Source organism: Oncorhynchus mykiss, chromosome 7 (genome assembly GCF_057628025.1).
Source record: "Oncorhynchus mykiss isolate SJ-2025 chromosome 7, ASM5762802v1, whole genome shotgun sequence".
NCBI lineage: Eukaryota > Metazoa > Chordata > Actinopteri > Salmoniformes > Salmonidae > Oncorhynchus > Oncorhynchus mykiss.
Window position 1 is genome coordinate 77,184,868 of NC_143028.1, and position 24,318 is coordinate 77,209,185.

Genomic DNA, 24,318 nt, shown 5'->3' on the forward strand with positions numbered 1-24,318 from the left:
ACACATACACACACACACACACACCAGCTGGCTTCCTTCCAGGTTCGGACAGACCGAGGGAGGACCTGTAATGAGGTGGGATACTTGATTGAATCCCCTAAGAGCAGTCATACTTAATCAGCCCCCTTAATCAGCCCCCTCACATAGTCTAGTCGGCAAATAGGTGCACTCACTCTCCCACTGCCCCTGAAATGACAACCTATTCCCTATGATGTGTGCTACTTTTGACCGGAGCCTATAGAGCTGTAGTCCCCTACTGTAGTCCCCTACTTTTGACCGGGGTCCCCTCGTCGGCAGGGCTCACCCACTTTCACCTCCTGGCCTGCCACTCCTGATCTACTAAGATGAATCATCAGTCTAAGTATAAGAGGAGGGGTATGCTACTAATATACATGACAAGGGCAAAAAACCTCGGAACACTACTGCAAACTGGTTGAATGACATGATGGATGTGTGGTGTGGAGAAGTGGTTTTATTTGAGCGGGTGTTCGTGGCTAACGCAAAACCGCTGTAACACTTATCAGTTACGATAGGCAAGCTGTATCTCTATGAGCTGTGTTGCTGAACTTTTCAAATCACAAATGTAAATAATTGAAAGATGATAATAGCATACTTTCATTCATTATTATTTTATCTCAATAAGATCAGAGGATATGAAGAAGGAATATGTTATGCATATGACCTATGACCTTATGCAGGCTCTCAATGTATTTGATTTATTTCTATAAATACACACACACATATATATACAGTGGGGCAAAAAAAGTATTTAGTCAGCCACCAATTGTGCAAGTTCTCCCACTTAAAAAGATGAGAGAGGCCTGTAATTTTCCTCGTAGGTACACTTCAACTATGACAGATAATAGACTTACAGAAAACGTTTGACCTCTGTCATTGCCAACAAAGGGTATATAACAAAGTATTGAGATAAACTTTTGTTATTGACCAAATACTTATTTTCCACCATAATTTGTAAATAAATTCATTAAAAATCCTACAATGTGATTTTCTGAATTTTTTTTCTTCTCATTTTGTCTGTCATAGTTGGAGTGTACCTATGATGAAAATTACAGGCCTCTCTCATCTTTTTAAGTGGGAGAACTTGCACAATTGGTGGCTGACTAAATACTTTTTTTGCCCCACTGTATATATATACTGAACAAAAATATGAACGCAACATGCAACAATTTCAAAGCTTTTGCTGCGTTACAGTTCATACAGGGAAATGTGTCAACTTAAATTCATTAGGCCCTAATCTATGGAGTTTAGATGACTGGGCAGGGGTGCAGCCATGGGTGGGCCTGGGAGGACATAGGCCCACCCACTTGGCAGTCAGACCCTCCCACTGGGGAACCAGGCCAAGCCAATCAAAATAAGTTTTCCCCCACAAAGTTGCTTTATTACAGACAGAAATAGTCCTCAACAACAGTGGAGGCAGCTTGGCACCTGTGTAATGATCATGCTATTTAATCAGCTTCTTGATATGCCACACCTGTCAGGTGGATGGATTATCTTGGCAAAGGATAAATGCTCACTAACATGGAAGTAAACATATTTGTTTAAACACAATTAGAGAAATCAGCTTATGCTAAATGTCTAGGATTTTTTATTTCAGCTCATGAAACATGGGACCAACACTTTACATGTTGCATTTATTTTTTTTGTTCAGTAGAAATTCCATTATTGTTTTCTACTCAAACAATTATTCCATACACACTTGACTTTCAAACACACACATTACAATTGATTTGTGTCTAGTATATTGAGTATATCCAGCAGAATGACACACTGTTCTGGGAACTGGGTACAGAGTATTTGATTATGTGTAGCCTATCATTTAATATGAATAAACGGTTGTTCAGTCTTACTTTGTGGCAAGTCAGGGCCAATGTAAAATAAAAGTTAAATAAAAAAATGGAGACAGTTGAGTGGAATAGGAAGCAAGAACGGAACTCATGAAAGTGTTTATTTTTTCAGTTGTTCTTTGTAAATATAGAAAACTGCAGTAGGATCTAGGTTGGGGGGGGGTACAATGGCGGCACACGTTGCAAATGAGGCATACAAATGGGGGTACAAAACATTTCTGAAATCATTTCAAGTCTTTACCTCCAGACCACCTTGTCAGGCTCTTCTCTATTGTCTTTAAATAACCATGACAACACGGTGTATTTATAAGGCTACAAAAGGGCAAACCATGTAAAGATTGTGATTATTAATTTGTCTGCCTTGTACTTTCTGATGTAAATGTGTTTTCAAAACATAGAAAAACTAGACAAAAACATACAAAAAACGTGACTTATTTCACTTTGCCTAATTATTTTGATGATTATTTTTGTGTGTTTTGCATCAATTCTGGACAGTTAGCGAGATACGTTCTACTTCTGTCACTCTTACGGAATACAAAACCTTTCATTACTCTAAAAGTAATTTATTGTATATATTGTGTTAGCATGAATCAACTGTGATGTGGATTTTAGATGTAAATACATACACACTTTTTTTCCTACTCACTTCAACTACTGTGATGTGGAATTTATTAATTATTATTAATGCCTAACATTAAATATCATGTTTTATTGACTCACTGCTGCTTCCAACTTGTCATTATTTATCAGTTGTTATAGTGATGGGAAAATACACAACTAGGTCATTATCCTAGCATTTGTTTATACTGTAAATGTATCATTTCATCATTTTAACTACTTTTGTTTGGGGTTCTTTAACTAAACTTCTACATTGCTAAGGTAATTTAATATGCTGTTTAGTACCACCACAGATTTTTACAACACTCAGGATAAACCACAGCCTGTTGTTTCCAATGGGAGCAAATGAATCATAGTGGACAGACATCCTAATGGCGCGTTCCAGCTAGTATTTTGTATAGTTTCGCTAGAAGTGCGAGTGTGCAATGACTCAATTCGCCCTCGCACTACTAAACAACTTTAGATATTTTGGCAAAGGGTAAAGTCTACAAAACTTAGTCCAATCTGTTCAGCAAAAGATGATTGTTTTGGGAACAGAAAACTGTATTGATATCAGATGTTTCATCTATGACAAATATTGCAGAATGTCGGCCCAGTTCCATGTCGCTTCGAACTCTCCCACTGCCGGCCGCTGGTTTTCCTCTCCTCGCCATATTTGGTGGGGAGTGGAAATTAAACCGGACTCTTCAGATGTATACATCCGGTGAAACATCTCGCTCCTTGTCAATTCAATTCATCGGGCTTTATTAGAATGGGAAACATATGTTAACGTTGCCAAAGCAAATGAAGTAGATAATAAACACAAGTGATATAAACAATAAACTGAACAGTAAACATTACACTCACAACAGTACCAAAGAAATAAAGACATTACAAATGTCATATTATGTATATATAGAGTGTTGTAAAGATGTACAAATGGTTAAAGTACAAAAGGGAAAATAAATAAGCATAAATATGGGTTGTATTTATAATGTTGTTTGTTCTTCACTGGTTGCCCTTTTCTTGTGGCAACAGGTCAGAAATCTTGCTGCTGTGATGGCACGCTGTGGTATTTCACTCAGTAGATATTGGGAGTTTATCAAAATCGGGTTTCCCTGTTCTGTCTGTGATACAGGGACGAAGACACAGCTTGTGGCGCGTTCAATGGCTAGCCGGAACCAGGAAAACTCTAAAATATCTTACTTGCTGACAGGTTGACTGCGGCACGTGAATAACGACAACCAGTTCGCAACTACAACCTAGTTCCGACTAGTATTTGAACGCAGCATAAATGTGTGGTTGCCTTATTTACACCAACATCTTGTGAAACAGCCTAAACCAGAGAGGAGACCATATTATTGTGCTTTCTATTACATTACCTGTATTAAATCATATTATATAAATGTACACAGGCAGCATTATCCCAATGAATAAAGAGCAGTCACTTTCTGTTCTATGCCCGATGTTTCTACCGGAAATGATCAGTTATGACCGTCAACAGAGAGGAAGAGGCCAAACGAAAGGTTTCATTCTCGTCAAAATCGGTCCAACATAAAACCAATGCGTTTCTATGGGCGTATTTTGAACCTTTTCGTCTGCCTTTTCGCCTTTGGGAAGACACCCATTGTTAGGGTGGAGACATGAGCATCTCGTCATTATACATAGATCTCTGCTTTAAATTAACATACAGAGCTCTAATCCAATCGCATGGCGCCAACTGGACGATGTCCCCGGAACGAAGAGCACGTAGCCAATCAGAGAAATGTGCGTGGAACGTTTCAGGAAACAAACCAATCGCGTTCTAGAAAGTAAAATGAGAACCAATGGGAATCCTGCATAGGTTTACGTGTTTAGCAGGAAGCTTCGCAGAATCAGGACATTGCGTGCTCACTTTACCGGTGTCGACTCTGGAGGCTCATGTGTAGCTGTCATTTGTAGCTTAATAGTTTTGTATCGTTACGTTTACATCTAACTAGCTAAAAATAGAATACGTTATTCATCGTAAAATGTTGTGTTTGAGTAGTTTGTCGGTCGCCCTCGCGGCGCTAGCGTTGGTACCGAGTAGTAGCGACGCTTTGAAAGATGGGGAGTGTGAAGGTGGGTTGGTTTGTCTTATATATATATATATCACGTCACTGTAACTATGGATATAGTTATTAGTAGCTAAGTGTTATGGCAACGTATGTTGTGAAACCTATGACTGATAATTCATGGAGCTGTACAACCATCTTCATCAAATGGATTTTGTCTTGCTAGATACAAAAGCTAAGATATATTTTCAATGTGTTCTCTTGAATTTAAGTGTTTTTTTTTTTTAAGTGTTGTAGTTTGCTGTATCTGGCTAGCTTAGCTAGTACTTGTCAATGAAGAGTCATATAGCTAATTGCTTATCAAAGGCTTGCCTTGTGCCACAGGCAAGTATTTATTTAAAAATAATAATATTCATGCTTTTTCTTTCTTTGACCAGACAAGTCAGTTAAGTTGCTGCATGTGGTTTCAGTTGGTGAGATAATGTGCTTCTTGAGACCTTCATCAAGTTATTTTTCTTATCTTAGATGTGATGGCTGATTATACTTAAATATATTTGGTCAGGCTTATCCATACGTATCATAACATAGACTGACCAGAACATAATTCATAGGTTTGTAGGCCTAAATCCTGGTGTCACCCATATGCCCCATATGTCCACAACAACTGGAGTTATGTATTTCTGGTATAGATTATCATTAGATTAAATGTTTTTATAAGTTTAGCTAGTCTATAAGGTAATGCGTAAGTCCTGATGTGTCACCACTTTACAATCTGCCTTGTTATTTTGCCTTTCAGTGTGCGTGAGCTTCCTGGGTCGGTTCTACCAGTCATTGCAAGACAATCATGTTAAATTCACCAGCGCAGACATCGAGAAGGACCTCGTCAAAACCTGCAAAGATGCCAAGGGCAAGGAAAACCGCTTTGTAAGTGATTTAGGCTAATCTTTTTTTTGTTGAATGGAAGTCGATTTAAGTAGTTACATTGTGTCCTATCCAGATTATCCACTGGGTTTGTTGATTCATTGCTGTTATTTTTCTTCCTACTGTACCCTAGTGTTACTACATTGGTGGAACAAATGATGCAGCCACCAAAATCCTCAACGAGATCTCCAAGCCCCTGAGCTACCACACACCAGTGGACAAGATCTGTGAGAAACTAAAGAAGAAGGACAGTCAGATCTGTGAACTGAAATATGGTAAAAAAATAAAAAAAAAGTATTGTCACATACACTGGATAAGTGAAGTGTTATTTTAGAGGGTCAGCCATAGTAGAGTGCCCCTGTAGCAAATTATGCTTAAGTGCCTTGCTCAAAGGGACATCACCAGATTTTTCACCTTGTCTGTGCGGTTATTCAAACCTGGCTCAAGGCTCGAACCACTAGGCTACCTGCCTCCCAGGTGGACCCATCGCACATTACCTAGTATGCGGCTTGGGTATTCGAACCAGCTATCTTTCTGTTACTGCCACCATGCTCTAACCGCTACTATGCAGGCGGTTGAAGAACTGGGACATTTTCAGCTTCCAGGAATTGTGTACAGATCTTTGCGACATGGGGCAGTGCAGTATCATGCTGAAACATGAGGTGATGAATGGCATGACAATGGACCTCAGGGTCTTGTTACGGCATCTCTGTGCATTCAAATTGCCATCAATTGTATTTATTTTTTAAAATGCAATTGCCTTCATTGTCCATAGCTTATGCCTGCCCATACCATAACCCCACTGCGACCAGGGGGGACTCTGTTTAACAACGTTGACATCAGCAAACCGCTCGCCCACACAACGCCATGCACGTGTTCTGAGGTCGTGAGGCCGGTTGGACATACTGCCAAATTCTCTAAAACGACTGTACACTGTACATTCCACAAGCATTGCCTTTTTCACCTCGTAGCTGTGTAACCCAAAACCTAAGTTGCATTGTGATTGGACAAAAGCAATGACTGTACAGCCCCTCCCTAGAATGTATTATTGGAGAAATTAACATTCAATGCTCTAGCAACAATTGGACACTCCTTCAACTTTAGACATCTGTGGCATTATGTTGTGTGACAAAACTGCACATTTTAGTGGCCTTTTATTTCCCCCAGCACAAGGTGCACCTGTGTAATGATCATGCTGTTTAATCAGCCTCTTGATATGCCACACCTGTCAGGTGGATGGATTATCTTGACAAAGGAGAAATGCTCACTAACAGGGATGTAAACACATTTGTGCACAATTTGATAGAAATACGTTTTTTGTGCATATGGAACATTTTCAGTGATATTTTATTTCAGCTCTCGAAACATGGGACCAACACACAACGTGTTGCATTTGATATTTTAGTTCAGTGTAAAAAATATTTGTATCCAGAGCGACTTGAGTGTATACATCTTTCTTCCAGGTCCCCCGTGGGAATCGAACCCACAACTCTGGCATTACAAACACTGTGCTTTACCTACTGAGCCACACGGGATATTTCTACTATTACCTGTTTTCTCCATTGTTACAGTCTCGTGAGACTACTACAAAACGTTTAGCCAATATTGTTCTTTACAGCATTCACAATTCCAGTGGCTAATTGTTTGTGGCTCATAGTCTAAACACGCTGGTGTATGCAGGCAGGGTTTGGACCTATATTGTACAATCTATTTACAGTATGTACACAAACGGACCAGGACCTATTTTGAACGTCACTACCGTATCCATGGCCTGTCTGTAGAGGTTCGTGCGGGACTGTTTTCCCTGGCAGTGAAACGTGATCCTTCTCGCTCTATATAGAAGGTGGAAAATGCCTCTGCATTCTGCATGCTGTCAGTAAATCACATTGGAGCATAGAATAGTTTTCAGTCTCTTGACCTTTTTTTATTGATTGGTTTTTATATCAAACGGGTGTCACTGTGCTTGTTTACTGCTACTCCATCTTGAATCCTCTGCCGCATAGACCTGACCACCTTCCTGAAACCCTCTTAGCCAGTTACACCACCGAAAAGCTAGCTGTTTGGCGTAGCGGGTGGTGAGGTTTAAAGCTTAGGAGTGAGGTTACGAATCCAACTCCGTTACACTGTAATCTTTACCTCCCCTTTCCTGCAGACAAACAGGTGGATCTGAGCACAGTGGACCTGAAGAAGCTGAAGGTGAAGGACTTAAAGAAGATCCTGGAGGAGTGGGGAGAGTCGTGTAAAGGCTGTGCGGAAAAGTCTGACTTCATCCGCAAGATCAATGAACTCATGCCCAAGTACGCCCCCAACGCAGCCCAAGCAAGGACTGATCTGTAACAGAATGGAGGGGAAGAGGGGATTCAGACCTGGGTTTGTGTTCAGTGTTTCGGAGTAGGAGTGCTGATCTAGGATCCGTTTAGCCTTTTTTTTTTTTTACATCATAATGGATGAGAAATGGCGGGACCCACCTGATCCTAGGTCACGCTTCAACTTTGACACCCTGTGTCCCAAATAGTACCCTATTCTCCTATATAGTGCACTACTTTTGACCGGAGCTCTGGGTCCTGGTCAGAAATAGTGAACCAAGTAGGGAATAGGGTGCCATTTGGGGGGGGATACTTTGTCACTAGGGGCCATGGTGGCCCTGAGGTTATTTTGTGGTGTGAAATGTTCGCTGTGCGGTATATGAACCACCCGACAGTCTGTACATGCCCTTTTAGTTTCTTTTTTCGAAGGGATAGCCTTTATTTGACTTTAATTATTAACGGTTTAATAAAATAGAACAGGGATGGACAAGCTTTTAGGCAGAGAGTCCTAGACAGTGTGGATGCAGGGATTTTATTCCAGGCAAGCAGTAAGTAAAGTTCCTGATTCTACTAATCAGTTTGCATATCGAGACCTTGAGTTGTGATACTGTGGTGTGACACTGCTTGGCTGGAACAAGTACCTGCACCCATACTGTCCCTAAACCTCTATCGATAAGGGTGGCCACCCCGGAAAGGAAATAGAATTTAAGATGGAGGGGAAAAGAAATGAGAAGACAACTTGAAAGGAATTTGTGCTGTTCTTTCACACTGAACCTTTCATGTAAGACCTAGTGTTTGTTACAACTGTGCTCTACTTTTTCATTAAAAAATGAAAACCCAGTGTCAAGTGCCATGATCAGATGTATATCTAATTTTGTATGAATACTTGAATACACCAACTGAGTTATCTGGCTTAACTACATTACCAAAGCTTATGACTCTCAGCTTTTTTTTCCTGAATGTGACTGCACAGGGAGCTTCTGAAGAACTGCCTAAACATTAATGTATGACTAATAGGGAACTTCGTCTGACTTTTCCCTCGGATGCAGGGTAATTTCTACTGAGCTATCTGATTGTCTTTGTGAATCAATGTCATCTATTGCGAGTCTATTCCAGTAGGTTGGCGTGTTGACAATGTGAAACATGATATTTTGCAGTGTGTATGTGCTGTAGTCATCAGAAATACACGCACCATTTATTTCACGTTGGCACAGTATACGTTTCCACGATACAGTTTACATTTACATGATCCTGCCTAATTATGTAATTTGTGTCGCATATTATTTGCAAAATTGAGGTTTGGGCAATATGCGTCCCATGTCACGTCACTACCCCTCCCGCGACGTCGACTCAAACCCCTCCCATTGGCGGAACGCCACATTCCTTTTGTCCAAGATGGCGGCGTTGATGTCGGTTCTCTGATAATGTTTTTAAATGTGTTTATCATTTTAATTCACTATACATGCAAAGTCGCAACGTTGCGGACATTAGTTACAAGTTAGTAAATCGTCCGTATTTGTGCAACGTCTGATTGAAAATCGAGGTATTGTATTCCAGACCGGATTGTTTCTACAGACACTGGCTGGCTAACTAGCTAACGTTACCTAGCTAAAAAGTTTGGGTATCGTTTGAAAATGAAACGACAGGCCGGGAGGGACTCCAGTCCTAGTCGGGCTTTAGCGAAACGAATACGGGAAAGAGAGCGGGAACGAGACGGGCCACGGAGAGAGGACCTACCGCCCCCGCCTCTTGCCTTGCTGCTCGCTGAAAGCCGAAGGCAACATGCTCGGAGCAGGAGCAGGGAACGAGAAAAGACGCGGCTTCGGGAGGAGCGCGGGGCCGCTGGAGACCCACTTCACCACCGACAACAACACCACGACCTCGGTCTGATCGGCCGCCCCGCTCTCCGGACTACAGCCGCCCTGCCTAAAGGCAAAGCGGTGACCGAGCTACTGGGCCCCCGTGGGGGAGCGGTGGGGAATCTGGAATACAAATCGTTGCTCATTAGCAATCTAGGCTCGGTGCTTTCTGACGAACATGTTGAAGACGGACTGTTCCACGAGTTTAAAAAGTTCGGGGACGTTAGTGTGAAACTATCTCACACTCCAGAGCTGGGCCGTGTTGCGTACGTGAATTTCCGTCACCCGGAAGACGCTAAAGAGGCCAGGCATGCCAAGACCAGGTTAGTGCTGTATGATCGCCCCCTTAAAGTAGAGCCCATGTACGTCCGTCGTCGCAGCTGCACGCCGCCGGATGTGAGCTACATTCCCATTCATGGCGCTTCATATCCCCCTTATAGACAGAGGTCCCTCTCCCCGGGGGCAGGAGTTAGCAGTATCAGAGACATCCGAGCACTGAGACACTACCCTGTAGAGGGGTTGGGACTGAGCAGAGAGAGGGAGAGGATCTTAGATTACTACGGTATGTTGGATGAGAGGGGGCGGCCATACGGCCTGCCAGTACCCGAGCACGAAGACATAAAGCCAGAGGATGATGCGAGGGCGTGCAGGAACCTGTTCATCGGCAACCTGGATCACAACGTCACCGAGGGCGAGCTGAGGAGAGGCTTCGATAAGTACGGCATCATTGAGGAAGTTGTGATTAAACGACCGGCGCGCGGTCAGGGTGGAGCCTACGCTTTCCTCAAGTTCCAGAATTTAGACATGGCTCACCGGGCTAAGATAACCATGCAGGGCCGCGTGATCGGTGGGAACCCGGTGAAGATTGGCTACGGTAAAGCCAACCCCACCACGAGACTCTGGGTAGGTGGCCTCGGCCCTACCAACTCCCTAGCAACACTAGCCCGTGAGTTTGACCGCTTCGGCAGCATCCGAAACATAGACTATGTGAAAGGGGACAATTTTGCCTATATTCAGTATGAAAGCTTGGACGCCTCACAGGCCGCCTGTGCCCAGATGAGAGGTTTCCCCCTGGGAGGCCCAGAGCGGAGGCTGAGGGTGGACTTCGCCAAGGCGGAGGAGCCCCTGCCTCGTAGCTACCCAGCAGGGTACCAGCCCCCTGTGCCCCTGCCTGCCCACCTGGACTTGCTGCCAGAGGGTTACGGCGGGAGGCACCGCGACTGCAGCCTGGAGAGAGAGCTCCGTGCCAGGGACCGCTCGCCCCCCTCACACGCCCTGTTCACCCAGCGGGAGAGAGAGAGGGCTCTGCTGGACAGGGACAGGGGAGACAGAGAGTTCACCAGCCCAACCAAGAGCCTGGAGCGTAGGGTGGGTGAAGCATTTGGGGGATCCCGTGGAGGGCGGGGGGACCGAGCAGCCCGGAGCCGCAGCCGAGAGCGCTGGCTGAAGGAGAGGGACGCAGCGCGGGCTGGGGGGGAGAGACGGAGACGCTGCAGTCCCTCTCAGGAGAAGGAGAGAGGCAGGTCCAAGGTGAGGGGAGGAGGACCAGCCTCTCCAGAGGACAGCCCAGACAGAGCCAGGGTCAGAGCCCCAGACTCCACCACCGAGCCCAGGGGACAGAGCCCCGACAGCAGCCGCCACTCCAACGAGGACCGGGGTGGGGGTCTGAAGACCGGCGGGGACAGGGAAAAGGAACGCGACCGTGACCGCAACCACAGAAATGTGAGCGACAACAACCACACATTGTCTGACACGCCTAATAAAGACCCTAAGACACTCAGTACGCTGTCGGAGTATGCTGCCACCCTCACCAAAGCCTGGCACGGTCACTTCGCCCTGAAGAACTCCTGCTTCCCCACTAACATGCACCTGCTGGAGGGAGGCTCCGGGTTCTTCCACTCTGTCATGAAGGACCACCAGGCCAAGGGGAAACTGACCCAGCTGAAGATCGCCCAGCGACTGAGGATGGACCAGACCAGGCTGGACGAGGTCACCAGGAGGATCAAGCATGGTGGCTCCGAGGGCTACGCTGTTCTCCTGGCCCTCCAGGGCCCCATCGACCGCGAGGCCCCTCCACCTGAACCAGGCCTACAGATCAGACTCCTTCGTCACCTGGTCACCTACCTGAGGAACAAGGAGGCTGCAGGAGTGATCAGTCTACCTGTAGGTGGGGCTAAGGAGGGGGGAAAGGGGGGCATGCTGTACGCCTTCCCCCCCTGTGACTTTTCCCAGCAGTTCCTCCAGACCCCTCGCAGGACTTTGGAGAATCTGGATGAAGAGCACCTGGTGGTTGTGATTGTTTATGACTCTGCCTAACTAAGACAGACGTCACCTCTCTGTCTATAGTGTTAGCTGTCATTTATTTCCCCATGTCAACAACACACTGAGCTCTGAGCAAGGAAATAGTAGTGATTGTCAATAGCTAATTAAGTAAAACACCACTTTCTGTCTCTGTGGGGGGGTAATGGCTGTTTCACTTTCGTGTAAAGGGACTGAACTGTTATAGACAGACACCTCATCCTCTCTCTGGGGGGGGGGGGGGGGGGGGGGTTCCTATGTCCCTCTCTACGGAACTTATGCCCCTCACAGACAGTGTCACTACAAACAGAGACTGAGCTGCTGTCACTCCAAGCAAGGGATCCTTTGAGACATACTGACAGACTTTGTATTTAAATACTGGAGGTATGACGGGACAGACATGTTGTCTGCATTTCTTTTAAGTGAAACACTACAACTGAGTGAGGGATTGTTTATTTTATTGGAACTAAACTGACCTGGCAGTATATCTAAAGGCTTCTTCTACAACAGGACTATGTGTCATATGATGTGATTGTATGTTTGTTCTTTTTATTTGACCATTCCAGAAGTTCCACCTTCATTTGAGAATTGTGTGCTCTGATTGGCTGTTGCATGCAGGAAGTTTGTTTTGTTGTACAGATTTTACCCTCCAACCGGTGGTCAAGTTCCACTCCTATTTACTGGCTATTGATTTTAAACCGTTGTTGTTTTGAAGTATTGTTTTAGCTACAGAAATGATTTGTTAACGGTTCGGTCTTGGTCCTGATGTGGTAGTATACAGTTCATGGCTGGTTTAGTTTAGCTCTTTTTAGCTCTTTTATTTTATTTTTTTAATGTACTGAATGAGCCTAAAGCCTATTTGCGAATGATTTTGACATACTAGAGAAAAGGGTTGTCGGTCCTCTCTTGTTGATGCAACACTGATGCGGTTGTAAGGCAGAATGGGCTTCCTCTACCATATATTTAAATCATCTGTTTGTTTTTTTTTTTTTTAAATCACAAAACATGCAATACAAATGAAATGCACCCACTGATATGTTGGAGTCAGTTCAATTTCTCCATGCTGTGTCTTTGAGCTGTGTGCTGTAACACGGAAGTACGTGTTCTATTCATCTATTAGTTTAGGTGCTTTAAACATGTCTGTCTGTTTGAATCATACTGGGCCATTTTAATGGTTATTTGAAGAAAACATCACCGGAATGAATGGACTAACTCTTGAGTAGTAGAATAGTTAAAATGAAAAGTGTTTGTCACTACATAACATCAGACTGGTGTTAGTTAAGATAACATAACATCAGACTGGTGTTAGTTAAGATAACAGAACATCAGACTGGTGTTAGTTAAAATGAAAAGTGTTTGTCACTACATAACATCAGACTGGTGTTAGTTAAGATAACAGAACATCAGACTGGTGTTAGTTAAAATGAAAAGTGTTTGTCACTACATAACATCAGACTGGTGTTAGTTAAGATAACAGAACATCAGACTGGTGTTAGTTAAAATGAAAAGTGTTTGTCACTACATAACATCAGACTGGTGTTAGTTAAGATAACAGAACATCAGACTGGTGTTAGTTAAAATGAAAAGTGTTTGTCACTACATAACATCAGACTGGTGTTAGTTAAAATGAAAAGTCTTTGTCACTACATAACATCAGACTGGTGTTAGTTAAGATAACAGAACATCAGACTGGTGTTAGTTAAGATAACAGAATATCAGACTGGTGTTATTTAAGATAACAGAACATCAGACTGGTGTTAGTTAAGAGAACAGAACATCAGACTGGTGTTAGTTAAGAGAACAGAACATCAGACTGGTGTTAGTTAAGAGAACAGAACATCAGACTGGTGTTTAGTTAAGATAACAGAACATCAGACTGGTGTTATTTAAGATAGCAGAACATCAGACTGGTGTTAGTTAAAAGGAAAAGTCTTTGTCACTACATAACATCAGACTGGTGTTAGTTAAGATAACAGAATATCAGACTGGTGTTAGTTAAAATGAAAAGTGTTTGTCACTACATAACATCAGACTGGTGTTAGTTAAGAGAACATAACATCAGACTGGTGTTAGTTAAAAGGAAAAGTCTTTGTCACTACATAACATCAGACTGGTGTTAGTTAAAATGAAAAGTCTGTCACTACACAACATCAGACTGGTGTTAGTTAAGATAACAGAACATCAGACTGGTGTTAGTTAAAATGAAAAGTCTTTGTCACTACATAACATCAGACTGGTGTTAGTTAAGAGAACATAACATCAGACTGGTGTTAGTTAAGATAACAGAACATCAGACTGGTGTTAGTTAAGATAACAGAACATCAGACTGGTGTTATTTAAGATAACATAACATCAGACTGGTGTTAGTTAAAATGAAAAGTCTTTGTCACTACATAACATCAGACTGGTGTTAGTTAAAATGAAAAGTCTTTGTCACTACATAACATCAGACTGGTGTTAGTTAAGATAACAGAACATCAGACTGGTGTTAGTTAAAATGAAAAGTCTTTGTCACTACATAACATCAGACTGGTGTTAGTTAAAATGAAAAGTCTTTGTCACTACATAACATCAGACTGGTGTTAGTTAAGATAACAGAACATCAGACTGGTGTTAGTTAAAATGAAAAGTCTTTGTCACTACATAACATCAGACTGGTGTTAGTTAAGAGAACATAACATCAGACTGGTGTTAGTTAAGATAACAGAACATCAGACTGGTGTTAGTTAAGAGAACAGAACATCAGACTGGTGTTAGTTAAGAGAACATAACATCAGACTGGTGTTAGTTAAGAGAACAGAACATCAGACTGGTGTTAGTTAAGAGAACAGAACATCAGACTGGTGTTAGTTAAGAGAACATAACATCAGACTGGTGTTAGTTAAGAGAACATAACATCAGACTGGTGTTAGTTAAGAGAACAGAACATCAGACTGGTGTTAGTTAAGAGAACAGAACATCAGACTGGTGTTAGTTAAGAGAACATAACATCAGACTGGTGTTAGTTAAGAGAACAGAACATCAGACTGGTGTTAGTTAAGAGAACAGAACATCAGACTGGTGTTAGTTAAGAGAACATAACATCAGACTGGTGTTAGTTAAGAGAACAGAACATCAGACTGGTGTTAGTTAAGAGAACAGAACATCAGACTGGTGTTAGTTAAAATGAAAAGTGTTTTTTTGCTTCCCAAACAGCACCCTAAGGCCTGCGTGGGGCCCTGGTCAACCGTAGTGCTGTACGTAGGGAATACGTCTCCATTTGGGACTCTGGCTTTGTCACTACATGAGACTGGTTTTAGACGCTACTACCGAATGCAAAGTTTCTTTAGACAACCAACAGAGAATGAGATCTATGGTTTGTTTTGTTATTCTGTTTTGTGAACTATGCGATGCTGACCAATTTACATGACTTTGTCACATGGTAGGACACTACCCATTTTCAATGGGGTTTGTATACTTACTTAAACCAACCTATCCATTTGATTGTTTTCTCTGTTGTTTCAACATGTATGAAAAATGAAATTAAACGTTTTATTCTCTTTTTAAATCCCTTTGTTTTCTTAATTTGCATCCGATGGCTTCTTGTTATACAGGCAGACGGTTGAACAGTGTGTGGCATGTTGGTGCGTTCTCATGAACCACTAAGGACGGAGGAGGTGTGGTAAATGGCCAATATACCACGGCTAAGGGCTGTTCTTAAGCACGATGCAATGCAGAGTGCCTGGGGCGGCAGGGTAGCCTAGTGGTTAGAGTGTTGGACTAGTAACCGGAAGGTTCAAACCCCCGAGCTGACAAGGTACAAATCTGTCATTCTGCCCCTGAACAGGCAGTTAACCCACTGTTCCTAGGCCGTCATTGAAAATAAGAATTTGTTCTTAACTGACTTGCCTAGTTAAATAAAGGGGGGAAAAAATAAATAAAAATATTGGCCATATATCACAAACCCCCTGAGGTGCCTTATTGCTATTATAAACTGCTTACCGATGTAATTAGAGCAGTAAAAACACATGTTTTGTCATACCCGTGGTATACAGTCTGATATACCATGGCTGTCAGCCAATCAGCATTCAGGGCTCAAACCACCCAGTTTATAATAACAGGTCTCTCAGATCACAACATGACCCTTATTGTTAGGAAACTCATCAACAAAACATATTTAACTCGGCAAGTCAGTTAAGAACAAATTCTTATTTTCAATGACGGCCTAGGAACAGTGGGCCTTGTTCAGTGGTAGAACAACAACCAACCAATTATTGTCAGCTCAGGGATTTGATCTTGCAACCCTTTCGGTTACTAGTCCAACGCTCTAACCACTAGGATACCCTGCCGCCCCCTTGGTGTTCAAATACCAGCAAACCCTCTGGGCTGGCTCTCCCCAGAAATGTTATGGCGTTAGAAACTGACCCAGAAAGCATTTCATTGGGACAATACTCTGCAACTACATAAGACAAATCGGTGTTTTGATGAAGTTATATCCGCTATTGGACAAGTTGTAGACAAGTTTCTCAAAAAAACTAAGCACTAATCAAAGAAAAAACCACAGTTACCAAGGCTAGACGTTTCTCCTTTTCAACTCATGAAACAACCAAATGAGGCATTAAAAACATTCCTAAAAAAGTCGCAGGAGGACTGACATGCAGGGGACTACATAGGATGCAGGAGGACTGACATGCAACTATACAGGGGACTACATAGGATGCAGGAGGACTGACATGCAAGTATACAGGGGACTACATAGGATGCAGGAGGACTGACATGCAGGGGACTACATAGGATGCAGGAGGACTGACATGCAGGGGACTACATAGGATGCAGGAGGACTGACATGCAGGGGACTACATAGGATGCAGGAGGACTGACATGCATGTATACAAGGGACTACATAGGATGCAGGAGGACTGACATGCAAGTATACAGGGGACTACATAGGATGCAGGAGGACTGACATGCATGTATACAGGGGACTACATAGGATGCAGGAGGACTGACATGCAAGTATACAGGGGACTACATAGGATGCAGGAGGACTGACATGCAAGTATACAAGGGACTACATAGGATGCAGGAGGACTGACATGCAAGTATACAAGGGACTGCATAGGATGCAGGAGGACTGACATGCAAGTATACAAGGGACTACATAGGATGCAGGAGGACTGACATGCAAGTATACAAGGGACTACATAGGATGCAGGAGGACTGACATGCAAGTATACAGGGGACTTCATAGGATGCAGGAGGACTGACATGCAAGTATACAAGGGACTACATAGGATGCAGGAGGACTGACATGCAAGTATACAGGGGACTTCATAGGATGCAGGAGGACTGACATGCAAGTATACAAGGGACTACATAGGATGCAGGAGGACTGACATGCATGTATACAGGGGACTACATAGTATGCAGGAGGACTGACATGCATGTATACAGGGGACTACATAGTATGCAGGAGGACTGACATGCATGTATACAGGGGACTACATAGTATGCAGGAGGACTGACATGCATGTATACAGGGGACTACATAGGATGCAGGAGGACTGACATGCAAGTATACAGGGGACTACATAGGATGCAGGAGGACTGACATGCAAGTATACAGGGGACTACATAGGATGCAGGAGGACTGACATGCATGTATACAGGGGACTACATAGGATGCAGGAGGACTGACATGCATGTATACAGGGGACTACATAGTATGCAGGAGGACTGACATGCAAGTATACAGGGGACTACATAGGATGCAGGAGGACTGACATGCAAGTATACAGGGGACTACATAGTATGCAGGAGGACTGACATGGATGTATACAGGGGACTACATAGGATGCAGGAGGACTGACATGCAAGTATACAGGGGACTACATAGGATGCAGGAGGACTGACATGCATGTATACAGGGGACTACATAGGATGCAGGAGGACTGACATGCATGTATACAGGGGACTACATAGGATGCAGGAGGACTGACATGCAAGTATACAGGGGACTACATAGGATGCAGGAGGACTGACATGCAAGTATACAGGGGACTGGAGGACTGACATGCAACTATACAGCGGACTACATAGGATGCAGGAGGACTGACATGCATGTATACAGGGGACTACATAGTATGCAGGAGGACTGACATGCAAGTATACAGGGGACTACATAGGATGCAGGAGGACTGACATGCAAGTATACAGGGGACTACATAGGATGCAGGAGGACTGACATGCAAGTATACAGGGGACTACATAGGATGCAGGAGGACTGACATGCATGTATACAGGGGACTACATAGGATGCAGGAGGACTGACATGCATGTATACAGGGGACTACATAGTATGCAGGAGGACTGACATGCAAGTATACAGGGGACTACATAGTATGCAGGAGGACTGACATGCATGTATACAGGGGACTACATAGGATGCAGGAGGACTGACATGCATGTATACAGGGGACTACATAGTATGCAGGAGGACTGACATGCAAGTATACAGGGGACTACATAGGATGCAGGAGGACTGACATGCAAGTATACAGGGGACTACATAGGATGCAGGAGGACTGACATGCAAGTATACAGGGGACTACATAGGATGCAGGAGGACTGACATGCAAGTATACAGGGGACTACATAGGATGCAGGAGGACTGACATGCAACTATACAGCGGACTAAATAGGATGCAGGAGGACTGACATGCAAGTATACAGGGGACTACATAGGATGCAGGAGGACTGACATGGAAGTATACAGGTGACTACATAGGATGCAGGAGGACTGACTTGCAAGTATACAAGGGACTACATAGGATGCAGGAGGACTGACATGCAACTATACAGGGGACTACATAGGATGCAGGAGGACTGACTTGCAAGTATACAGCGGACTACATAGGATGCAGGAGGACTGACATGCATGTATACAGGGGACTACATAGGATGCAGGAGGACTGACATGCAAGTATACAGGGGACTACATAGGATGCAGGAGGACTGACTTGCAACTATACAGGGGACTACATAGGATGCAGGAGGACTGACATGCAAGTATACAAGGGACTACATAGGATGCAGGAGGACTGACTTGCAAGTATACAAGGGACTACATAGGATGCAGGAGGACTGACATGCAAGTATACAGGGGACTACATAGGATGCAGGAGGACTGACATGGAAGTATACAGGGGACTACATAGGATGCAGGAGGACTGACATGCAAGTATACAGGGGACTACATAGGATGCAGGAGGACTGACATGCATCTATACAGGGGACTACATAGGATGCAGGAGGACTGACATGCAAGTATACAGGGGACTACATAGGATGCAGGAGGACTGACATGCAACTATACAGCGGACTACATAGGATGCAGGAGGACTGACATGCAAGTATACAGGGGACTACATAGGATGCAGGAGGACTGACATGCATCTATACAGGGGACTACATAGGATGCAGGGGGACTGACATGCATCTATACAGGGGACTACATAGGATGCAGGAGGACTGACATGCAAGTATACAAGGGACTACATAGGATGCAGGAGGACTGACATGCAAGTATACAGGGGACTACATAGGATGCAGGAGGACTGACATGCATGTATACAGGGGACTACATAGGATGCAGGAGGACTGACATGCAAGTATACAGGGGACTAGAAAGTTGCAGGAGGACTGACATGCAAGTATACAGGGGACTACATAGGATGCAGGAGGGCTGACATGGAAGTATACAGGGGACTACATAGGATGCAGGAGGACTGACATGCAAGTATACAGGGGACTACATAGGATGCAGGAGGACTGACATGCATCTATACAGGGGACTACATAGGATGCAGGAGGACTGACATGCAAGTATACAGGGGACTACATAGGATGCAGGAGGACTGACATGCAAGTATACAGCGGACTACATAGGATGCAGGAGGACTGACATGCAAGTATACAGGGGACTACATAGGATGCAGGAGGACTGACATGCATCTATACAGGGGACTACATAGGATGCAGGAGGACTGACATGCATCTATACAGGGGACTACATAGGATGCAGGAGGACTGACATGCAAGTATACAAGGGACTACATAGGATGCAGGAGGACTGACATGCAACTATACAGGGGACTACATAGGATGCAGGAGGACTGACATGCATGTATACAGGGGACTACATAGGATGCAGGAGGACTGACATGCAAGTATACAGGGGACTAGAAAGTTGCAGGAGGACTGACATGCAAGTATACAGGGGACTAGAAAGTTGCAGGAGGACTGACATGCATGTATACAGGGGACTAGAAAGTTGCAGGAGGACTGACATGCAAGTATACAGGGGACTACATAGGATGCTGCGATAGCAAAACGTTGTGACTGTTTTAACAGATGTCAAATGAAATAGTACAGTAACATGGAAACAAATTAAAAACCTGATAAATCCACCAGCACAAATGAAAACATAAAGTGTCTGTTGTAAAAGTGATGGGGGAAGTGTTTGATCAAGGACAGATTGGTAAATTAATTCAACAACTTTTTTTTGCCATGAAGTTTGCTTCCATCCTCCAGATCCCACCAGTGGCAATGAGGTAAATAAATCAGATTTATTTTTTTTTTTTTTAACTCAGAGGTGTGTTAAACAGAGTGATAGTCCTTAGAAATCTGAACACCTACTCTACAGACATATTCCAGACATATTCAATTGCAACACTGCATTAAGAAGTATATTGATAATCTGGCAAAACCAGTTCACACATCTGGTAAATATCTCCATTAACAGCTGGCCTGGAAAATCGCTCTAGTCACACCTATCTTCAAGTCAGTATTCTGAACTGACAAGTAACTACAGACCAGCCAGTATTGTGCCTGTCCTATCTAAAGTGTTGGAGAAAGTCCAAGCAGAACAGCTCATGTCATATCTGGGTGAGCATCAGTATTGCACCGGGAACAATTTTGGATTCAGACCAAAATACTCCACTGAAACAGCAAACTGTTCTCCTGGAGAACGTCAAGAAATCATTGGATGAGGGAAATGTGGTCGGCGCAGTCTTCCTTGACCTGAAAAAAGGCCTTTGACACAGCTGGTTTGGTTCATGTTCTTTCACATCGATGGTGTTCTCTCACATGTACCATTGTAAAACATCCTGGTCCCAGGCCAGACAGACAGTGCAGAGACCCTTAGAATCACTGTATAACCTTGCACTGAAAAATCCTGGACCGAAAGCACTTACGGTACCATCACTGTTACATCCTGAAAAATGTACTGAGCTTTGAACACTTCAATCACATTTTGCACATGTGAAGCTTGAATTTAAATGTCACAATGGTCTTGCCCCTGACCAAGCACATGCAGAAGCTGCAAGGACCTGGCATGTCCACCAGGGGGTGCACCAGAGGAAACTGCAGGGTCCCTCTATATAACACTGCAGGGTCCCTCTATATAACACTGCAGGGTCCCTCTATATAATAGGCCAGTCTTCCATCTACAGGGGAGCACACTGGATCAGAAGAAAGGAGGAGACCTAGTCAGTTGTCCAACTGAATGAATTTAACTGAAATGTGTATTCCGCATTTAACTCAACCCCTGTGAATCAGAGAGGTGCTGTGGCGGCTGCCTTAATCAACATCCATGTCTCCAGCGCCTGGGGAACAGTGGGTTAACTACCTTGCTCAGGGGCAGAACAACAGATTGTCAGGTCAGGGATTCAATCCATCAACCTGGTTACTGGCCCAACACGCTAACCATCAGGATACACAAACTGCTGTAAAATGTCAGTACATTCATAAGAAACCTCAAAAAACTGGTTGCTACAGGGTCCAACATTGCAATCATGTATGAACTGCTCCCATTAAGACTGTTGGTCATCCAAGTTGTAAATATTAGGGGTAAACACTGTAAGCACGAGCATGAAAACAAACTGCTTTGTCTTTTCCCATGTCTGTATTGACACTAGGGGGCAGTGTTGTCAAGGAAATGGAACATTGGTTTGACGTTACACAGGATTAAAAATGAATTCCCAACTGGAGATGGGTGTCATTATAGAAAACTATAATCTGGGATTTAATTTCTGGTGAATTTTTTTGAAAGGTTGGCTAAATTGAACAAAAATCCAACTAAAGTTGTAGATATTGTCTTTATGCAGAATTTAACTCATTCCATTAGAGAGACTTCACCAATGCTGAAGAAAATGTTTATTAAAAAAAAGTTAGATACAATATTGCTTCATAATTTCTATATTTAAAAAAAATGTGTTAGTTTTGGGCGCTATTTAATCTGACCCGAGGCTGTATTCCCTGTTAACCCACTACTGCATGGCCAGGAATGACTCCAACACCATCATTAAAATTGCCGACAACAGCGGTAGGTCTGATCACCGGCGACGATGAGACAGCCTATAGGGAAGAGGTCAGAGACCAAGCAGTGTGGTGCAAGGAGAACAACCTCTCCCTCAACGTCAGCAAGACTAAGGATCTGATCGTGAACTACAGGAAAAGGAGGGCAGAACAGGCCCCTATTAACATCGACAGGGCTGTAGTGGAGCGGGTCGAGAGTTTCAAGTTCCTTGTTGTCCACATCACCAACAAACTATCATGGTCCAAACACACCAAGACAGTTGTGAAGAGGGCACAGGATCTCAGATCCTCAAAATTTTTTACAGCTGTACCATTAAAAGCACTGGTTGCATCACCGCTTGGTACGGCAACTGCTCAGCATCCGACCTTAAGGCGCTATAGAAGGTAGTGCGTACGGCCCTAAAGATCGACAAAGACTCTAGCCACCCTAGTCATAGACTGTTCTCTCTGCTACCGCACGGCAAGTAATACCAGAGCACCAAGTTCTAGGACCAAAAGGCTCCTTAACAGCTTCTACCCCCAAGACATAAGACTGCTGAACAGCTTCTACCCCCAAGACATAAGACTGCTGAACAGCTTCTACCCCCAAGCCATCAGACTGCTGAACAGCTTCTACCCCCAAGCACTCAGACTGCTGAACAGCTTCTACCCCCAAGACATCAGACTGCTGAACAGCTTCTACCCCCAAGCCATCAGACTGCTGAACAGCTTCTACCCCCAAGCCATCAGACTGGTGAACTACTAACAGTATTTCTACTCTACTAACAGTATTACCCTACCTACATGTATATTACCCTACATGTATATCACCCTACATGTATATTACCCTAAAAGTATATTACCCCTACCTACATGTATATTACCCTACATGTATATTACCCTACATGTATATTACCCTACATGTATATTACCCCTACCTACATGTATATTACCCTACATGTATATTACCCTACATGTATATCACCCCTACCTACATGTATATTACCCTACATGTATATTACCCTACATGTATATTACCCTACATGTATATTACCCTACATGTATATCACCCCTACCTACATGTATATTACCCTACATGTATATTACCCCTACCTACATGTATATTACCCTACATGTATATTACCCTACATGTATATCACCCCTACCTACATGTATATTACCCTACATGTATATTACCCTACATGTATATCACCCCTACCTACATGTATATTACCCTACATGTATATTACCCTACATGTATATTACCCTACATGTATATCACCCCTACCTACATGTATATTACCCTACATGTATATTACCCTACATGTATATTACCCTACATGTATATTACCCTACATGTATATTACCCTACATGTATATTACCCTACATGTATATTACCTCTACCTACATGTATATTACCCTATATGTATATTACCCTATATGTATATTACCCTACATGTATTTTACCCCTACCTACATGTATATTACCCTACATGTATATTACCCTATATGTATATTACCCTACATGTATATTACCCTATATGTATATTACCCTACATGTATATTACCCTACATGTATATTACCCTACATGTATTTTACCCTACATGTATATTACCCTACATGTATATTACCCTACATGTATATTACCCTACCTATGTGTATTACCTCTACCTACATGTATTTTACCCTACATGTATATTACCCTACATGTATATTACCCTACATGTATATTACCCTACCTATGTGTATTACCTCTACCTACATGTATTTTACCCTACATGTATATTACCCTACATGTATATTACACTACATGTATATTACCCTACATGTATTTTACCCCTACCTACATGTATATTACCCTACATGTATATTACCCTACATGTATATTACCCTACATGTATATTACCCCTACCTACATGTATATTACCCTACATGTATATTACCCTACATGTATATTACCCTACATGTATATTACCCTACATGTATATTACCCTACATGTATATTACCCTACCTACATGTATATTACCCTACATGTATATTACCCCTACCTACATGTATATTACCCTACATGTATATTCCCCTACATGTATATTAGCCTTCA

General features: G+C 43.2%; 2 protein-coding genes across 2 annotated transcripts; both read left to right on the forward strand.

Annotated features, from left to right (window-relative positions):
• The first annotated feature begins 3,954 nt into the window (after positions 1 to 3,954).
• On the forward strand, positions 3,955 to 8,562 carry manf (mesencephalic astrocyte-derived neurotrophic factor). Its single transcript, XM_021605169.3, has 4 exons — positions 3,955 to 4,562; positions 5,292 to 5,419; positions 5,550 to 5,691; positions 7,569 to 8,562. Exons 1-4 carry the CDS (start codon positions 4,472 to 4,474, stop codon positions 7,751 to 7,753), a joined length of 546 nt encoding a protein of 181 aa, XP_021460844.1. The 5' UTR covers positions 3,955 to 4,471; the 3' UTR covers positions 7,754 to 8,562.
• An 80-nt stretch (positions 8,563 to 8,642) lies between these two features.
• rbm15b (RNA binding motif protein 15B) lies at positions 8,643 to 15,426 on the forward strand. Its single transcript, XM_021605164.3, has one exon. It carries the CDS (start codon positions 9,357 to 9,359, stop codon positions 11,895 to 11,897), a length of 2,541 nt encoding a protein of 846 aa, XP_021460839.2. The 5' UTR covers positions 8,643 to 9,356; the 3' UTR covers positions 11,898 to 15,426.
• Positions 15,427 to 24,318: the final 8,892 nt, after the last annotated feature.